This window comes from Phoenix dactylifera, unplaced genomic scaffold, assembly GCF_009389715.1.
Source record: "Phoenix dactylifera cultivar Barhee BC4 unplaced genomic scaffold, palm_55x_up_171113_PBpolish2nd_filt_p 001287F, whole genome shotgun sequence".
Lineage (NCBI taxonomy): Eukaryota > Viridiplantae > Streptophyta > Magnoliopsida > Arecales > Arecaceae > Phoenix > Phoenix dactylifera.
In genome coordinates this window covers 1-15000 of record NW_024068619.1, presented here as the reverse complement: position 1 = coordinate 15000, position 15000 = coordinate 1, and the positions used below count along the sequence as shown (strand labels likewise).

Genomic DNA, 15000 nt, shown 5'->3' with positions numbered 1-15000 from the left:
TGCAACCAGTAGACCCGCCCCTTGCCTTGATTCCCACCATCACTTAGAATATCCGAACACCTTCCGGCGTTACCCGCATCGGCCCAAATCATCCATCTTCGAGGTGCGCATAAGGAGCATGGGACATAGAGTGGTGCGGAGGCTTCCGGGCCGAAAGCCACCCTCCATCATTGGTGCTTTCATTGAGAGACTTCCGAGGGAGGTCTCTCCAAAGAGGTAACGCCTTTGAAACCAAGAAATTTTCAATTCGGGTTGGGATTAAGGAGCACTACTTTCTTGCATGCTTAGAAGTGAGCCTTAAGATTTCTATTACTCTTGCACTTTAAATTTCTTATCGTGAGTGTGGGAGGGTAAGCTACAAGTTACTTCCTTGCAAGTAGTATTTAAATTCAGCACTATAAAATTTTTTTCTTGCAAAGAGGAGGAGAGCATTTTTATTGTAAGGAGGACGGATTGTTTTCTATTTTGCTCATCATAGGGATAGTGCCAACGGGGAGGCTACTGGTAGTACCCGGCACTATTTAACCCAACTATTTGGTGTTAGGGTATAGAGGGACGGCACAAGAGGGAGGCTACTGGTAGTACCTCGTGCCCTCCTAACTACACCGGGTAGGGAGCAAGTAGAACAACAACACGTTCCTCTCGGGGTGAGAGGCTTGCTCTATTGTAAATCCTTGTTGTAATCGGAGGTGATTGAGTGGTGTATTCTTCGCAATCTTATAAAAAGGAGGGTCGGTTCATCCCTTGGGTGACGACCAAAGGAGGTTTGGTGTGAGTTTGGAGAAAAGAAAAGAATGGAGTCCGGAGGAAATTCCAACACCCATCAAGCTAGACTAGAGGCTCTAGAAGGAAGTTCCCAACACATAAGCCGAGCCCTTGAAAATATATCCACTACCCTAGCCGGTGTGAGTGCCCATTTGGAAAGGTTGGATAAGAGGGTGAGTGAAAATGAGAGAGAGAGGGAGTTTAGAAGATCAAATGAAGGAGACCCTTGGTCGCACGTATCTCGGCGGGACCAAGGACGGAAAGAGAGGGGTAGTGAAGTGGGAGGCTTGAGGCCAAACCATCTAGAGGAGGTAGACCACCAAAGGCCCCGAAGGAGAGGAGGAAGAATCGAAGCTAGAGGTATAGAAATTGAGAGATGGCTAGAAGACGAGGAGCTTAGCCGTGGGAGTGAACCCGAAGAGGAGCCATACCATGCCCGAAGGCCTATTGACCGGAGGAATGTCATGGATGGAAGGAGGAGGTTTCGGGAAGAAGGCTTTGTGGAAGAAACTAGGGGGTTTGTGCCACAAGAGAAGGGGATGAGAAAACCCAAGATAGACTTTCCCAAGTTTAGTGGTGGAGACCCATATGAATGGATGGATAAGGCGGAACAATACTTCGATGTGTATGAGGTCCCAAGAGGAGATAGGGTCACACTTGCTAGCTTCCATCTTGACGGAAGGGCTAGTAGATGGTGGAGGTGGATCCGGGATCTCTATGAGAAAGATGACAAAAGACTTGGATGGACGGCCTTTGTAAAGGAGTTTATGTCACAATGGGAACCTTCTCCCGTTGTGAACCATCATGGCCAACTAGCCAAGTTAAAGCAAGAAGGAAAAGTGCAAGCCTACATCGACGAGTTTCGGCTACTCCAAACTATGGTGAGTGGGTGGTCCGAAGAAGCCCTCCTAGGCACTTTTCTTGATGGGTTGAAGCCGTGGCTATCCAAAGAATTGAAACTCAAACAACCTACGCGGTTTCAAGAGGCAATGAGAATGGCGGAAATCTTGGACCAAAGCTATGGTCCCGAAAGAAGAATGACAAAGGAAGGCTCCCATTCCAAGGCCACCATGCCCTTGCCACCAAAAGGGCCTTGGAAGGGAAAGGAAGAAGCCGGAAGAAGCCACAAAGATCGGCCCCAACAAATCAAGAAGTTATCAAGAGAGGAGCTCCAAGATTATGTCAAGAAGGGCCTTTGCTTCAAATGTGGAGACAAATGGAGTCGGGGCCATCAATGCAAGTCCGGCCAAGCCTTTCTTCTTGATGTCGGCTCCGATGAGGAGGAAGCCACTACGGAAGCTTCGGAGGATGATGATGAGCATGAAGATGAAGGAAACTATAGCCCGAAAGAGGAAGAGGCCGAGCTTTCTTTGCATGCCTTGTCGGGGGTGCAAAGACCGTCCACCATGCGCTTGATGGCATGGGTGGGCAAGCATGAGGTTTCTCTCTTGGTAGATAGCGGCTCTTCTCACAACTTCATCAACTCCGGCATTGTGAGGAAAGTTGGCTTGAAGGGAGCGGCGGTAGAACCCTTTGAAGTCAAAGTGGCAAGTGGAGAAAAGCTCCGATGTGAGGAAGTAGTAAGGGATGTTTGCATGAATATCCAAGGGGTGAGAATCAAAGCCGACCTACACATCTTGCAACTAGTCGGCCTTGACGTGGTGTTGGGGAATGCATGGCTTCGAAGCTTGGACAAGGTGCTAACCGACTATAGCACCATGACCATGGAGTTCAAGATTGGAGGACAAAAGAAGAAATGGACCGCCATGAGCAACAAAGAGGTGCGGTCTTGTGAAGCCAATATGTTAGAGAGGCTATGCAAGGGTGGAGCATCTTGCTTTGCCATCTTGATGACCGGCCAACATTATGAAGGAAGCCACCAAGAAGAAGATGAAATGAAGGGGGTTCCTCCAAGAATCCGGAGCCTACTTGAAGCCCATCAAGGAGTCTTGAAGGTACCCACTACCTTGCCGCCCCAAAGAAGTTTTGATCATCCCCTCCGGCTCAAGAATGAATCGACACCGGTGAACGTCCCACCCTACCGGTATGCCCACTTTCAAAAAGGGGAAATAGAGAGGCAAGTGGAGGAGATGCTCAAGCAAGGTTTGATCCAACATAGCACTAGTCCTTTTTCTTCTCCGGTGCTACTTGTTAGAAAGAAGGATGGAACTTGGAGATTTTGCACCGACTATAGAGCCTTAAATGAAGCCACCATCAAGGATCGATTTCGCATTCCCACGGTGGATGAAATGCTAGATGAGCTTCATGGCGCGAAGATCTTCACCAAGTTGGACTTGAGGTCCGGATACCACCAAATCCGGATGAAGAAGGAAGATGTGCACAAGACGGCGTTCCGAACCCACTCGGGACATTATGAATACCTTGTAATGCCATTCGGCCTTTGCAACGCACCCTCTACATTACAAGCTACCATGAATGAGGTATTTCGGGCCTACTTGAGGAAGTTTGTTTTGGTATTCTTCGATGATATTTTGGTCTACTCTCGGACCATGGAGGAGCATGAGGAGCATCTTGGAGTGGTGCTCCGCCTTTTGGAGAAGCACCACTTCTATATTAAAGCCTCCAAGTGTGCATTTGCCCAACCGGAGCTAGAATATTTGGGCCACTTCATTTCGGGAGAAGGGGTAAGAGTTGACCAAAGGAAGATTGAAGCCATGGTGGATTGGCCACTACCCAAGAACATCTCGGCCTTGAGGGGATTCTTGGGATTGACCGGCTACTACCGAAGATTTGTGAAGAACTATGGGTTGATTGCCAAACCTTTGACCGCCATGTTGAAGAAAGGAGAATTTGAATGGACCCCGGAATCAAGAGAAGCCTTTGACAACTTGAAGAGGGCCATGACACAAACACTAGTCCTAGCTCTCCCGGACTTCTCCATCCCATTTGAAGTCTACACCGATGCTAGTGGGGATGGCATTGGTGCGGTTCTAGTGCAACAAAAGAGACCCTTAGCCTTTCTTTCAAAAGCCTTGGGGCCCATGAAGAAGGCTTGGGGAACATATGCAAGGGAGCTACTAGCACTTGTGCATGCCGTCAAAGTATGGAGACTTTATTTGCTTGGAAAAAAGTTCACCATTGTTACCGACCAACAAGCACTAAGGCACCTCTTGGAGCAAAAGATTGTGACCCCGGAGCAACAAAAATTCTTAGTCAAGTTGCTTGGCTTTGAGTATAATATTGTATACCAACCCGGGAAGGAGAACAAAGTGGCGGATGCACTCTCAAGAAAAGAAGGAAGTCCCATGCTATTGATGGCCGAAGGAGAAGAGCCAACTTCCATGGCTCTTAGTGGGATTGTGTTATGGGGGAATTGAGCCGCCATGCCCCACGTGATCGGCACGCGTATCCAGGAAAGCTACAGCTGCCCTATGATCCAGCACTCCGACCCCGAGTCGGACCTCCTCGGCTCCGCAGCCCGACCCCGGGTCGGCTGCCCTATGATCCAGCACTCCGACCCCGAGTCGGACCTCCTCGGCTCCGCAGCCCGACCCCGGGTCGGCTGCCCTATGATCCAGCACTCCGACCCCGAGTCGGACCTCCCCGGCTTCGCAGCCCGACCCCGGGTCGGCTGCCCTATGATCCAGCATTCCGACCCCGAGTCGGAGATCTTTTGATAACGACAGGCTATTCTCCAGAGGCACGCCGCGGCCTCCTGCTCCACTACTCCCTGCAACGGCTGTACCCGATGCTGCCCACGATCTCCTGTATCAACCGTACAAAGCGGAGCTCCACTACGCCCTGCCATGACCGTACCCGGCGCTGCTCCACGACGCCCCGTAACGGCCATGTCAGTGGCCATTCTATCGTGCCCCACGACGACAAACCCCCCTGAGAGACCTCCCAGCCAGGTATATATGCGGCTGGGGGGAGAAGGGGGGGGGGGTAAGCAATACCTCCCAGAGCACTCTCTCCCACTTGTGATTATCATCTCTCCTCCTCCAATCTCCTCTGACTTGACCGTCGGAGGGCCATCACCACCCTGGTGGTGGTGCAAGGCTTGTTTGCAGGTTCCTTGGCGGAAGGTGGAGCGCAACCAGCACCAACCAAGACAACTCAGGCGGAACCCCGTTCACACCGTCGTGTCAATCGTTCTCGGTTTGGACCACCAGCAACAGTTGGCGCTAGAAGGAGGGCCGAATCTCAGAACGATCGTAATGGCACGGCGAGGTGGTCGCGGAGCTTCCAATGCTTCCGGTCGCGGAGCCTCTCGCGCCTCTGGCCGGGAGGCTGCTGCGTCCCCAACACACTCTCAGCAGCATTCCACCGCTTCTCCTCCCATTCAGACGGTCGAACCTGCTCAGTTCGACCAGCTAGCCCAGCAGGTTCGCACCCTCGCGGAGGCAGTGCAGAATCTGCAGGGTGTGATCTCTCGGGTGCCGCAGCGGGCTCAGGAGCCGCTGCTCCCCGAGCACTCGCCTCTTCCTCACAACCCGCGCTCCTTCCTCTCCCATGGAGAGGAGCGCCGGCGCGGGGAGGATTCTCGAGTGCGGTCCATTCTGCCAGGACCTTCTCATCGGAGCTGCGCGGGGTACGAGAGGCGGACCCGGGCGCGTTCTCAGACACCCCAGTCCTCGAGGGGCCCGCACTCCAGTCGGTCCCCCTCGCGCCGCTCCTTGTCTCCCACCCACCGGTCGCGCTCCCTGGACCGGCGGGTGGACGATCTCCACAGACAGCTCCAGGTCCTGAAGGGCCACTCCAAAGATCCCTTCGCCGACTTGGAAATCTCCTCCCAGCCGGCGCTTGCCTCAAGGATCCTGCGAACCCTAAACCCGCCGGGGTTCAAAATGCCGGCGATCGAACCCTACGACGGGGCGGCGGACCCACGGGACCACGTGGAGAGTTTCAGGACTCTTATGCTCCTCCATGGAGCATCGGATCCTCTCCTCTGCAAGGCCTTCCCGGCGACCCTCCGCGGCCCGGCAAGGGCGTGGTTCGCCGGCCTGGAGGCTAATTCCATCCAGTCCTTCCACCAGTTCACCCGTCTCTTCATCAGCCATTTCGCCGTCAGTAGCCGGCGAAGACTGGTCTCCGACTCCCTCTTCGATGTCCGGCAGAACGAGGGAGAGAGCCTGCGGGATTATCTCACCCGCTTCAACAAGGCAACACTGGAGGTCCGGAATTTGAGCCAGGAGGTGGCTCTCTCAGCCCTGAAGCGAGGCTTCCGGAAGGGCAGACTCACCTTCTCCCTGGACAAACGTCTGCCGCGGAGCTTCCCGGAGCTGTTGTCTCGGGCAAACCAGTATGCAGACGCCGAGGAGGCAGCCTCCCACCGGAACAAGGAGGCCGCCGAAGCCCCTCTAAAGCCCGGGAAGAAAAGGCGAAAAGAGGCACCCCAGAGGAGGAGCCCGACGCCTCAACGCCGGCGCAGAAGCCCGTCACCAGCAAGGAACCACGGCGCCACACGCCCTCGTTCTCCGCACCGACGCTTCAACCGGTACACCCCACTCCTGGCCCCCCGGGCCCAGATCCTCATGGAGGTCAAGGGGCGGGAGGACCTCCCGGTCCCGAGGCAGATGAAGAAGATCCCTGGGAGGAAGCCTTCTCGGGCGTACTGTGAGTACCACCGAGACCACGGCCACGATACCGAAGACTGCTTCCAGCTTCGGGACGAGATCGAGGCTCTCATTCGCCGAGGGCGTCTCGGTCGATATGTAAACGACCGACGTCCCCCCGCAGACCCGCGTCCAGCCGACCCGGCCCCTCAGGAGCCTCGGGAGCAGAATCAACCCGTTGCGGGAGTGATCCACACCATCACTGGGGGCTGCTCTCGGCCCGTGAGGAACGCAGGGGGCTCGGCGGAAGTATCAGGAGTGGCCGTCGCGAAGAGGCAGCGGGTCGGAAATGTAATCACTTTTTGTGATGAAGATGTAAAGGGGGTTCAGACTCCCCACGATGACGCCATGGTGATCTCTCTCACTATGGCGGACTATGATGTAAGGCGTGTTCTTGTGGATAGTGGAAGCTCAGCTGATATTTTGTATTACGAGGCCTTCCAAAAGATGGGCTTTTCCCGACAATTGTTGCACAAAACATCCACCCCCCTCATAGGATTCACTGGAGACGCTATCTCGGCCGAAGGTGTCATCGAGCTGCCTGTGACCGCGGGCATTGCACCCGCAGAAGCCACGGTGCGGCTCGGGTTCTTGGTCGTCCGTGTCCCCTCGGCCTACAACGCTATCCTCGGACGACCCGGACTGAACGCCCTTCGCGCGGTGGTTTCTACCTACCATTTGCTCATGCGGTTCCCCACAGCGGCCGGGATTGGAGAGGTCCGAGGTGACCAGCCGACCGCACGGCAGTGTTTCCTAGCAACTCTCAAAGGGAAGAAGCCCATGGAGGCCCTAAGCGTCGAGTCACTTGACGCCAGAGACGAAGTGGCCTTGCGGCACGGGGAGCCGGCCGAGGGCGTAATCGAAGTTCCCCTCGAAGAAGGCCGCCCGGACCGCACGGTCCGGGTCGGTGCCAACCTCGACTTGGAAGCTCGGCTCCGGTTAGTGGAATTCCTCCGAGCCAATGCAGATGTGTTTGCCTGGTCGGCGGCCGATGTACCTGGGATCGACCCGGAGGTCGTTTCTCACGCCCTCAACGTCGACCCGACCCACCGACCAGTAAAGCAAAAGAAGAGACACTGTGCCCCGGATCGGATCCGGGTGGTCGACCAGGAGGTAGACAAACTCTTGGAGGCAGGTTTCATAAGAGAGGTGAGCTACCCCGAGTGGCTGGCAAACGTCGTACTTGTCCGGAAGGCGAGCGGGAAGTGGAGGATGTGCGTCGACTACACCGACCTGAACAAGGCGTGCCCCAAGGATAGCTTTCCGCTTCCACGGATAGACCAACTGGTCGACGCGACTTCCGGATATCAGCTACTGTCTTTTATGGACGCCTTCTCCGGCTACAACCAAATAATGATGGCTCCACAGGACGAGGAGAAAACTGCCTTCATAACAGACCGGGGGCTGTACTGTTACAAGGTAATGCCCTTCGGTCTGAAGAACGCTGGCGCCACTTACCAGCGCCTCGTCAATAAAATCTTCAAGGAGCAGATCGGCCGGAATATGGAGGTGTACGTGGACGATATGCTGGTAAAAAGCCGCCATGCAGACCAGCACATTGCAGATCTGGAGGAGACTTTCACCACCTTGCGAAAGTTTCGCATGAAGCTAAACCCAGCGAAGTGCGCTTTTGGTGCTTCGGCCGGGAGGTTCCTCGGTTTCATTGTCAACCAGCGCGGGATCGAGGCCAACCCGGACAAGATCAAAGCCATCCAAGATATGTCCCCTCCGACCAAAGTGAAGGAGGTTCAGGAGCTCGCTGGAAGGGTCGCCGCGCTCGGACGATTTGTGGCAAAGTCGGCCGAACGCTGCCAACCATTCTTCAAGGTGTTGAAGCGCCCAAAAGACTTCCTCTGGACGGCCGAATGCCATGCGGCGTTCGACCAGCTCAAGGAGTACATGGCGTCTCCTCCCCTGCTGTCCAAGCCGCAAGAGGGGGAGATGCTCTACCTTTACCTGGCGGTCTCCCCAACCGCAGTCAGCGCAGTACTGGTTCGGGAAGAGGCAAGACTTCAGAAGCCTGTATACTACATCAGCCGAGTCCTCCGGGATGCCGAGACGCGGTACACGAAGGCTGAGAAGATCGCCTTCGCGCTGCTGACTGCGACCAGGAGGCTTCGCCCCTATTTCCAGGCTCATTCTGTCACCCTTTTGACCGATCAACCACTGCGGCAGATTCTCAGCAATCCAGAGAATGCGGGGCGGCTGGTGAAGTGGGCAGTAGAACTTGGTGAGTTCGACATCCGCTACCAGCCCCGACCAGCCATCAAGGCCCAGGTACTCGCGGACTTTCTCGCTGAGTGCACTGTGCAGGAGGCGGAACCTAAGCCGCCGGAGACACCCAGCCTCGATCTCCCGATCTGGACGCTCCACATTGACGGGTCGTCGAACCCTGAAGGTGGAGGGGCTGGGCTGGTCCTCACCAATCCCGATGGAGTGATAGCCGAGTATGCCTTGAGGTTCGGATTTCCAGTGACCAACAATGAGGCGGAGTACGAGGCCCTAGTCGCGGGACTCAAACTCGCCAAGGAGCTCGGCATCCGGCGTCTGAAAGTCTTCACCGACTCCCAGCTGGTGGTCGGGCAGGTTCGAGGGGAGTTCGAGGCGCGGAGCCCGACCATGCAGAGCTACGTCCGGAAGGTGCAAACACTCATTCCCGACCTCGGCAGTGTTGACATTCAGCAGGTCCCGAGGAGCGAAAATGCCAGGGCCGACAGGTTGTCCCGCCTAGTGGACGCAGACGCGCACAACTTGTCGAGGGCAATCTACCTGGAGACCCTGGATGCCCCGAGCATTGACGGGGCTGGAGCGGTGATGGCAATTGATCCGGAGCCGTCTTGGATGGACCCGCTCGTCGCCTACCTCGCCGAAGGAATCCTCCCTGAAGACGAAGATCAGGCCCGGCGGCTTGTAAAGAAGTCCGCCCACTACGTACTTTATGAAGGGAGGCTGTATCGGACCTCGTTTACCGCCCCCCTCTTAAGGTGCCTCCGCCCCGCGGAAGCGGCCTACGCCCTCGGCGAAGTCCACGAAGGCATCTGCGGATCGCACTTGGGGGCTAGGTCCTTGGCGCATAAGATCATGAGGCAAGGCTACTATTGGCCGACCTTGATGGAGGACTCGAAGGACCACGTGCGGAAATGCGACGCCTGCCAGCGCCACGCCAACGTCCAGAGAGTCCCCTCTGTCCCCTTGGCGCCAATCACCGCGCCCTGGCCCTTCGCACAATGGGGAATGGATATCCTCGGACCATTCCCCGTCGCTTCGGCCCAGCGGAAATTTTTGATTGTCGCCATCGACTACTTCACCAAGTGGGTGGAGGCAGAGCCACTGGCCACCATCACGGAGGCACAAGTCCGGAAGTTCGTGAAGAAGAACATCATTGTCCGATTTGGAGTACCTCGGGTCCTCATCTCGGATAACGGTCGACAGTTTGATAACAAGCACTTCCGGGACTTCTGCGAGGAATTCGGGATCGAGCATCGGTTCACATCCGTGTCGCATCCCCAAACCAACGGCGAGGCCGAGGTCACAAATCGGACAATCCTCCAAGGTATCAAAGCGCGGATCGGCCGGACGGGGCAAGCTTGGGTCGAGGAACTCGAGAATGTCCTTTGGGCGTATCGGACCACACAACGGACTCCTACTGGAGAGACGCCTTTCAGCCTAACCTATGGCACGGAAGCCGTTGCCCCCGTGGAGCTCGGACTCCCCTCGCCTCGGGTGGCCGCGCACCGACCCGAGGCCAATTCAGAGCAACTCCGAGGGAACTTGGATCTCTTGGAAGAGGCAAGGGAAATGGCTCAGGTACGGATGGCAATGTATCAGCAGAGGGTGGCCCGATATTACAACTCCAAAGTCCGACCGAAGCTTTTCAGAATTGGAGATCTGGTGCTGAGGCGAGCTAAGGCATCTCAACCTACGGAAGGTGGGAAGCTAGCGCCAAATTGGGAAGGCCCGTATAAAGTTCGTTGGGTAAACCGACCTGGCTCCTACCAGTTGGAAGCCCTAGATGGCCGAGAAATTCCAAGGGGCTGGAATTCCGCTAACCTGCGGATGTATTACCAGTAGAACAACAAGGCCAGAAAGACAATTTAAAAAGGTGCAATACTTTTCATTTCAATAATTTCTGGTTACAGTGGCGTGCTCGTGTGATTACAAGGAATTCCCAGAGGGGAATTAGGGAGTAAAGAAAGTAAAGAAGAGGTGGGGACCCAAACCCTCAACCCAGGGCGGCTGCAGTCCCACCAGAAGTGGGTGCTTCTAACCGGAGGCGCCATCCAGCACCTCACCAAAAAGAGGAGGAGCCGCCGCAGAAGAAGCTCCCGCTGCCCCCAGGGGAACGCCGCCTCCAAAGGATATTCCCATCTTCCCCAGTGGTAGGGAAGAGAAGGGATTCGAGGGGGAAGAGTATATGGAGGCGCGGTCCCGGATTGAGCGTCCGGCGCAGAGCTCAACCGGGAGGCTGAACTTCAAGGAGGGGAGATGTGATCCCGGATGAAACGCCTAGAGCGGAGTTCCGCCGGGGAGACCCTCCTTGTTGATCCCAGATGAAACGGCTAGTTGGCTGAAGTTGTAAGGGGAGCGCCTCCCCTTTCCTTCGACAGGAGTCTCTCAGTCATATGCCAAGGAGGAGGTCCGCGATCCATGGCAACCTGCAGCTCCGGCTTGGCAAATTCCATCGTACCTGCACCTGTATTTATAGCCAAGCTGCGGCCCCCTGGTAGTTCCGATACGGGTGGCTCCAATAAATGCAGGCGCACTGAATCCGGAGCCGTTCCGGCTCCCGAGGCGTATCTCCCCGCGATTTCCTAAGCGTCATTCTCCTTAAATCGCATTCTTTGTGCAGGACGATCCGGGTGACGTATACCCCTAGGTCCACGTGTCTCCGCTCGCGCCCAGGCCGCATCCTCCTCGAAGAACCCGCGTATCGCGGCCGCTCAACTAACACTCCTCACCAGCAGCAACTGGCGATCCGATTTCCCAGGTAACGCATTAATTAGCGTTTAATACCCTTCTCGTGTTCCCCCCAGGCAACGCTTGGAGGAGAGGAGAAACACGGTCGCGGCTGGGCACAGAGAAACCCCGATGGGCGGCGAGCGACAAGTGGCCGACCAACGAGCGGAATTTCCCTGAGGCTTGACAACCCTCAGATGCCTGGCTAACCCGATGATCATCCCGGGAGCAGACTAGCCGGAAGCCCCGACCGGTCGCCTCGGCTTGCGCCAGCCTTGGCCGACCAACGAGCGGAATTTCCCTGAGGCTTGACAACCCTCAGATGCCTGGCTAACCCGATGATCATCCCGGGAGCAGACTAGCCGGAAGCCCCGACCGGTCGCCTCGGCTTGCGCCAGCCTTGGCCGACCAACGAGCAGAATTTCCCTGAGGCTTGACAACCCTCAGATGCCTGGCTAACCCGATGATCATCCCGGGAGCAGACTAGCCGGAAGCCCCGACCGGTCGCCTCGGCTTGCGCCAGCCTTGGCCGACCAACGAGCGGAATTTCCCTGAGGCTCGGCCCTCGGATGCCTGGCTAACCCGATGATCATCCCGGGAGCAGACTAGCCGGAAGCCCCGACCGGTCGCCTCGGCTTGCGCCAGCCTTGGCCGACCAACGAGCGGAATTTCCTTGAGGCTTGACAACCCTCAGATGCCTGGCTAACCCGATGATCATCCCGGGAGCAGACTAGCCGGAAGCCCCGACCGGTCGCCTCGGCTTGCGCCAGCCTTGGCCGACCAACGAGCGGAATTTCCCTGAGGCTCGGCCCTCGGATGCCTGGCTAACCCGATGATCATCCCGGGAGCAGACTAGCCGGAAGCCCCGACCGGTCGCCTCGGCTTGCGCCAGCCTTGGCCGACCAACGAGCGGAATTTCCTTGAGGCTTGACAACCCTCAGATGCCTGGCTAACCCGATGATCATCCCGGGAGCAGACTAGCCGGAAGCCCCGACCGGTCGCTTCGGCTTGCGCCAGCCTTGGCCGACCAGCGAGCGGAAGAATTTCCTGAGGCCTAACCCTCGGATGCCTGGCTTAGCGCCGGAAGAATTTCCTGAGGCCTAACCCTCGGATGCCTGGCTTAGCGCCGGAAGAATTTCCTGAGGCCTAACCCTCGGATGCCTGGCTAACCCGATGATCATCCCGGGAGCAGACTAGCCGGAAGCCCCGACCGGTCGCTTCGGCTTGCGCCAGCCTTGGCCGACCAGCGAGCGGAAGAATTTCCTGAGGCCTAACCCTCGGATGCCTGGCTTAGCGCCGGAAGAATTTCCTGAGGCCTAACCCTCGGATGCCTGGCTTAGCGCCGGAAGAGTTTCCTGAGGCCTAACCCTCGGATGCCTGGCCTAGCGCCGGAAGAGTTTCCTGAGGCCTAACCCTCGGATGCCTGGCTCAGCGCCGGAAGAGTTTCCTGAGGCCTAACCCTCGGATGCCTGGCTCAGCGCCGGAAGAGTTTCCTGAGGCCTAACCCTCGGATGCCCGGCTCAGCGCCGGAAGAGTTTCCTGAGGCCTAACCCTCGGATGCCCGGCTTAGCGCCGGAAGAATTTCCTGAGGCCTAACCCTCGGATGCCTGGCTTAGCGCCGGAAGAATTTCCTGAGGCCTAACCCTCGGATGCCTGGCTTAGCGCCGGAAGAGTTTCCTGAGGTTTAACCCTCGGATGCCTGGCCTAGCGCCGGAAGAACTTCGGGAATCAAAAGTCACAAGAAGCAACCAAGAGCTAAAAAAAAAAAAAAAAAGAGGACGAGGGCGAGATGAAGAAATATTCAACGTGCATTAATTTTCAGGGCCGAGGCCCATACAATTGGGCAAAACGCCGACATACAAAAATAAAAAAGACAATGAAAGGTACAAGAGGTCAGCTTGGAGGAACTCCCGGGTCGGGAACGCCGGGCTCGTCCGCGGGAGGTAGGGAAGCAGCAGGAGAACCAGCAGGCGATGGCGCCGGAGAGGAGTCCAGGAGGGAGATCTCGCTCAGGTCAACTTCGGGATACTTAGCCGACACCCTTGCCAGGCCCTCCTCGAAGCCCAAGGTGAAGGCTTCGGCCCCCGCGTCCGACGCGTCATGGACAAACTCGTCAGACTGGCGATAGGTCCGCACTGCCTCCGACATATCATGGGCGAACTCGGCGGACTGGCGATAAGCCTCTACCGCCTGACGCCCGATTTCCGCCCTCTTCTCGGCCAGCTCCGCCTCAGCTCGCTCCATAATCTGAGCCTTGGCCTCCAAGACCTTCGCCACAATCCGGCCTTCGGCCTCAGAGGAGACCCTCAGCAGATCAGCCTGAGCCTCTTTATGCTTCGCCTCGGTAGCAACCCGAGCGGCCTCGGCTTCCTTCAGGCGCGAACGGAGCTCTTGGACGTCCGTGCATGACTTCTCCAGGGCCGACTCCAGTTCGCCTAGTTTGGCTTCAAAAGAGCGGATTCGGTCGCAGGCGTTGTCGGCAGGACCGCTGGGCCTTCTCCCACCGCTCTCGATAGTCCGCGATCTTCCGGGACTGCTTTTCAGCCCGTTCCTCCGCCTTCTTGACCCTGCTTTCGAGGCCCGAGGCGGCTTTGAGTTGCTCCCGAGCCTCTGACAGTTGCTCCTCCAGGGCGGCGAAGCCGAGTGCCCGCTCTTCGGCCTCCCGGAGCCTCGCCTCGAGGTCCCCGGTCGTCCTGCCTGCCGCAGCCCGGCCTCCCTCTTCCATTGCTTTCAGCCGGTCCTCGGCCTTCGCCAAAAGCCCCGCCTGTTCCTTGTAGCACTCCTCCAGACGGATCATGTACTGGGCGAGCTAAGAAATAGGAAAAATAAGGGAGTCAGGCGGAGAACAACAGAGCCAATAAATGGTGAAAGACGGCCAGAAGAACACTCACCGACATGAGACAGACGCAGCTGGCGGCCCCAACGTCAGAGACATCCAACTCCCGGACCCGCCGACGGTCCTTCTCCAGCAACACTGTTTCGATGAGATTTCGGGCGCCATCGGTAGTGAAGGCAGACCCCGATTTCTCCCCGGAGCCGGATGGTGGTTCTGCAGCCTTACCCTTATCCATCGCCTGGGGAAGAGTCCGGCTGATCGCGCTCGGGCGGGGGTCGCCCCAGGAATTGATAGGGTCCCGCTCGGCCGGGGCCTCGGCGCGTCCCTCCTCGAGTCATCAGGAGCCGACCGAGTCGAAGGCCGGGTTGGGGGACCGATCACGTCCGACCCGTCCGTCTTGAGCAGGCTCAGGTGGCACCTCCGGAGTAGCGGCAACCTTACCACCGGAGGGCTGATACAGCGTCAGCTGCCGGTCGGTGCCCACGACATCTCCCTGACCGGTGGGCCCGGACTCGTCGGTCGGCATCGGAGGTATCTCCTTACGGGACTTCTTCGCCGGTGGGGCCCCGCTCGGAAGAGCTCGTTTCCTCCTCCGGACTGCTTCCAGCAGGGACGCCCTACAACAGCCTTCGACTTCACCGACCGCATGACGTCGTCGACCTCTGCAAGAAGGACGGGGATGGTCAGGGACTGAGAAACCGAAAGGAAGAAGGAACGAAAGAGAAGAAAAGAGCTAAAGAAACGATGGCGGACTCACGGTCGGTGGGGACCGAGCTCAAACCCGACGTTCACGCAAGGTATCCTCAGAAATAAGGCGGCCCCACCGGGGGAAGCTGGCCCTCGGCGACCAACCCCTTCAAGGCGGCG

The 15000-nt window shown here is 57.3% G+C and overlaps 1 protein-coding gene across 1 annotated transcript; it reads left to right on the top strand.

The window, feature by feature from the left end:
- The first annotated feature begins 1229 nt into the window (after positions 1-1229).
- On the top strand, positions 1230-4103 carry LOC120108346. Its single transcript, XM_039121935.1, has one exon. The coding sequence runs from the start codon at positions 1230-1232 to the stop codon at positions 4101-4103; it is 2874 nt and encodes a 957-aa protein (XP_038977863.1).
- Positions 4104-15000: the final 10897 nt, after the last annotated feature.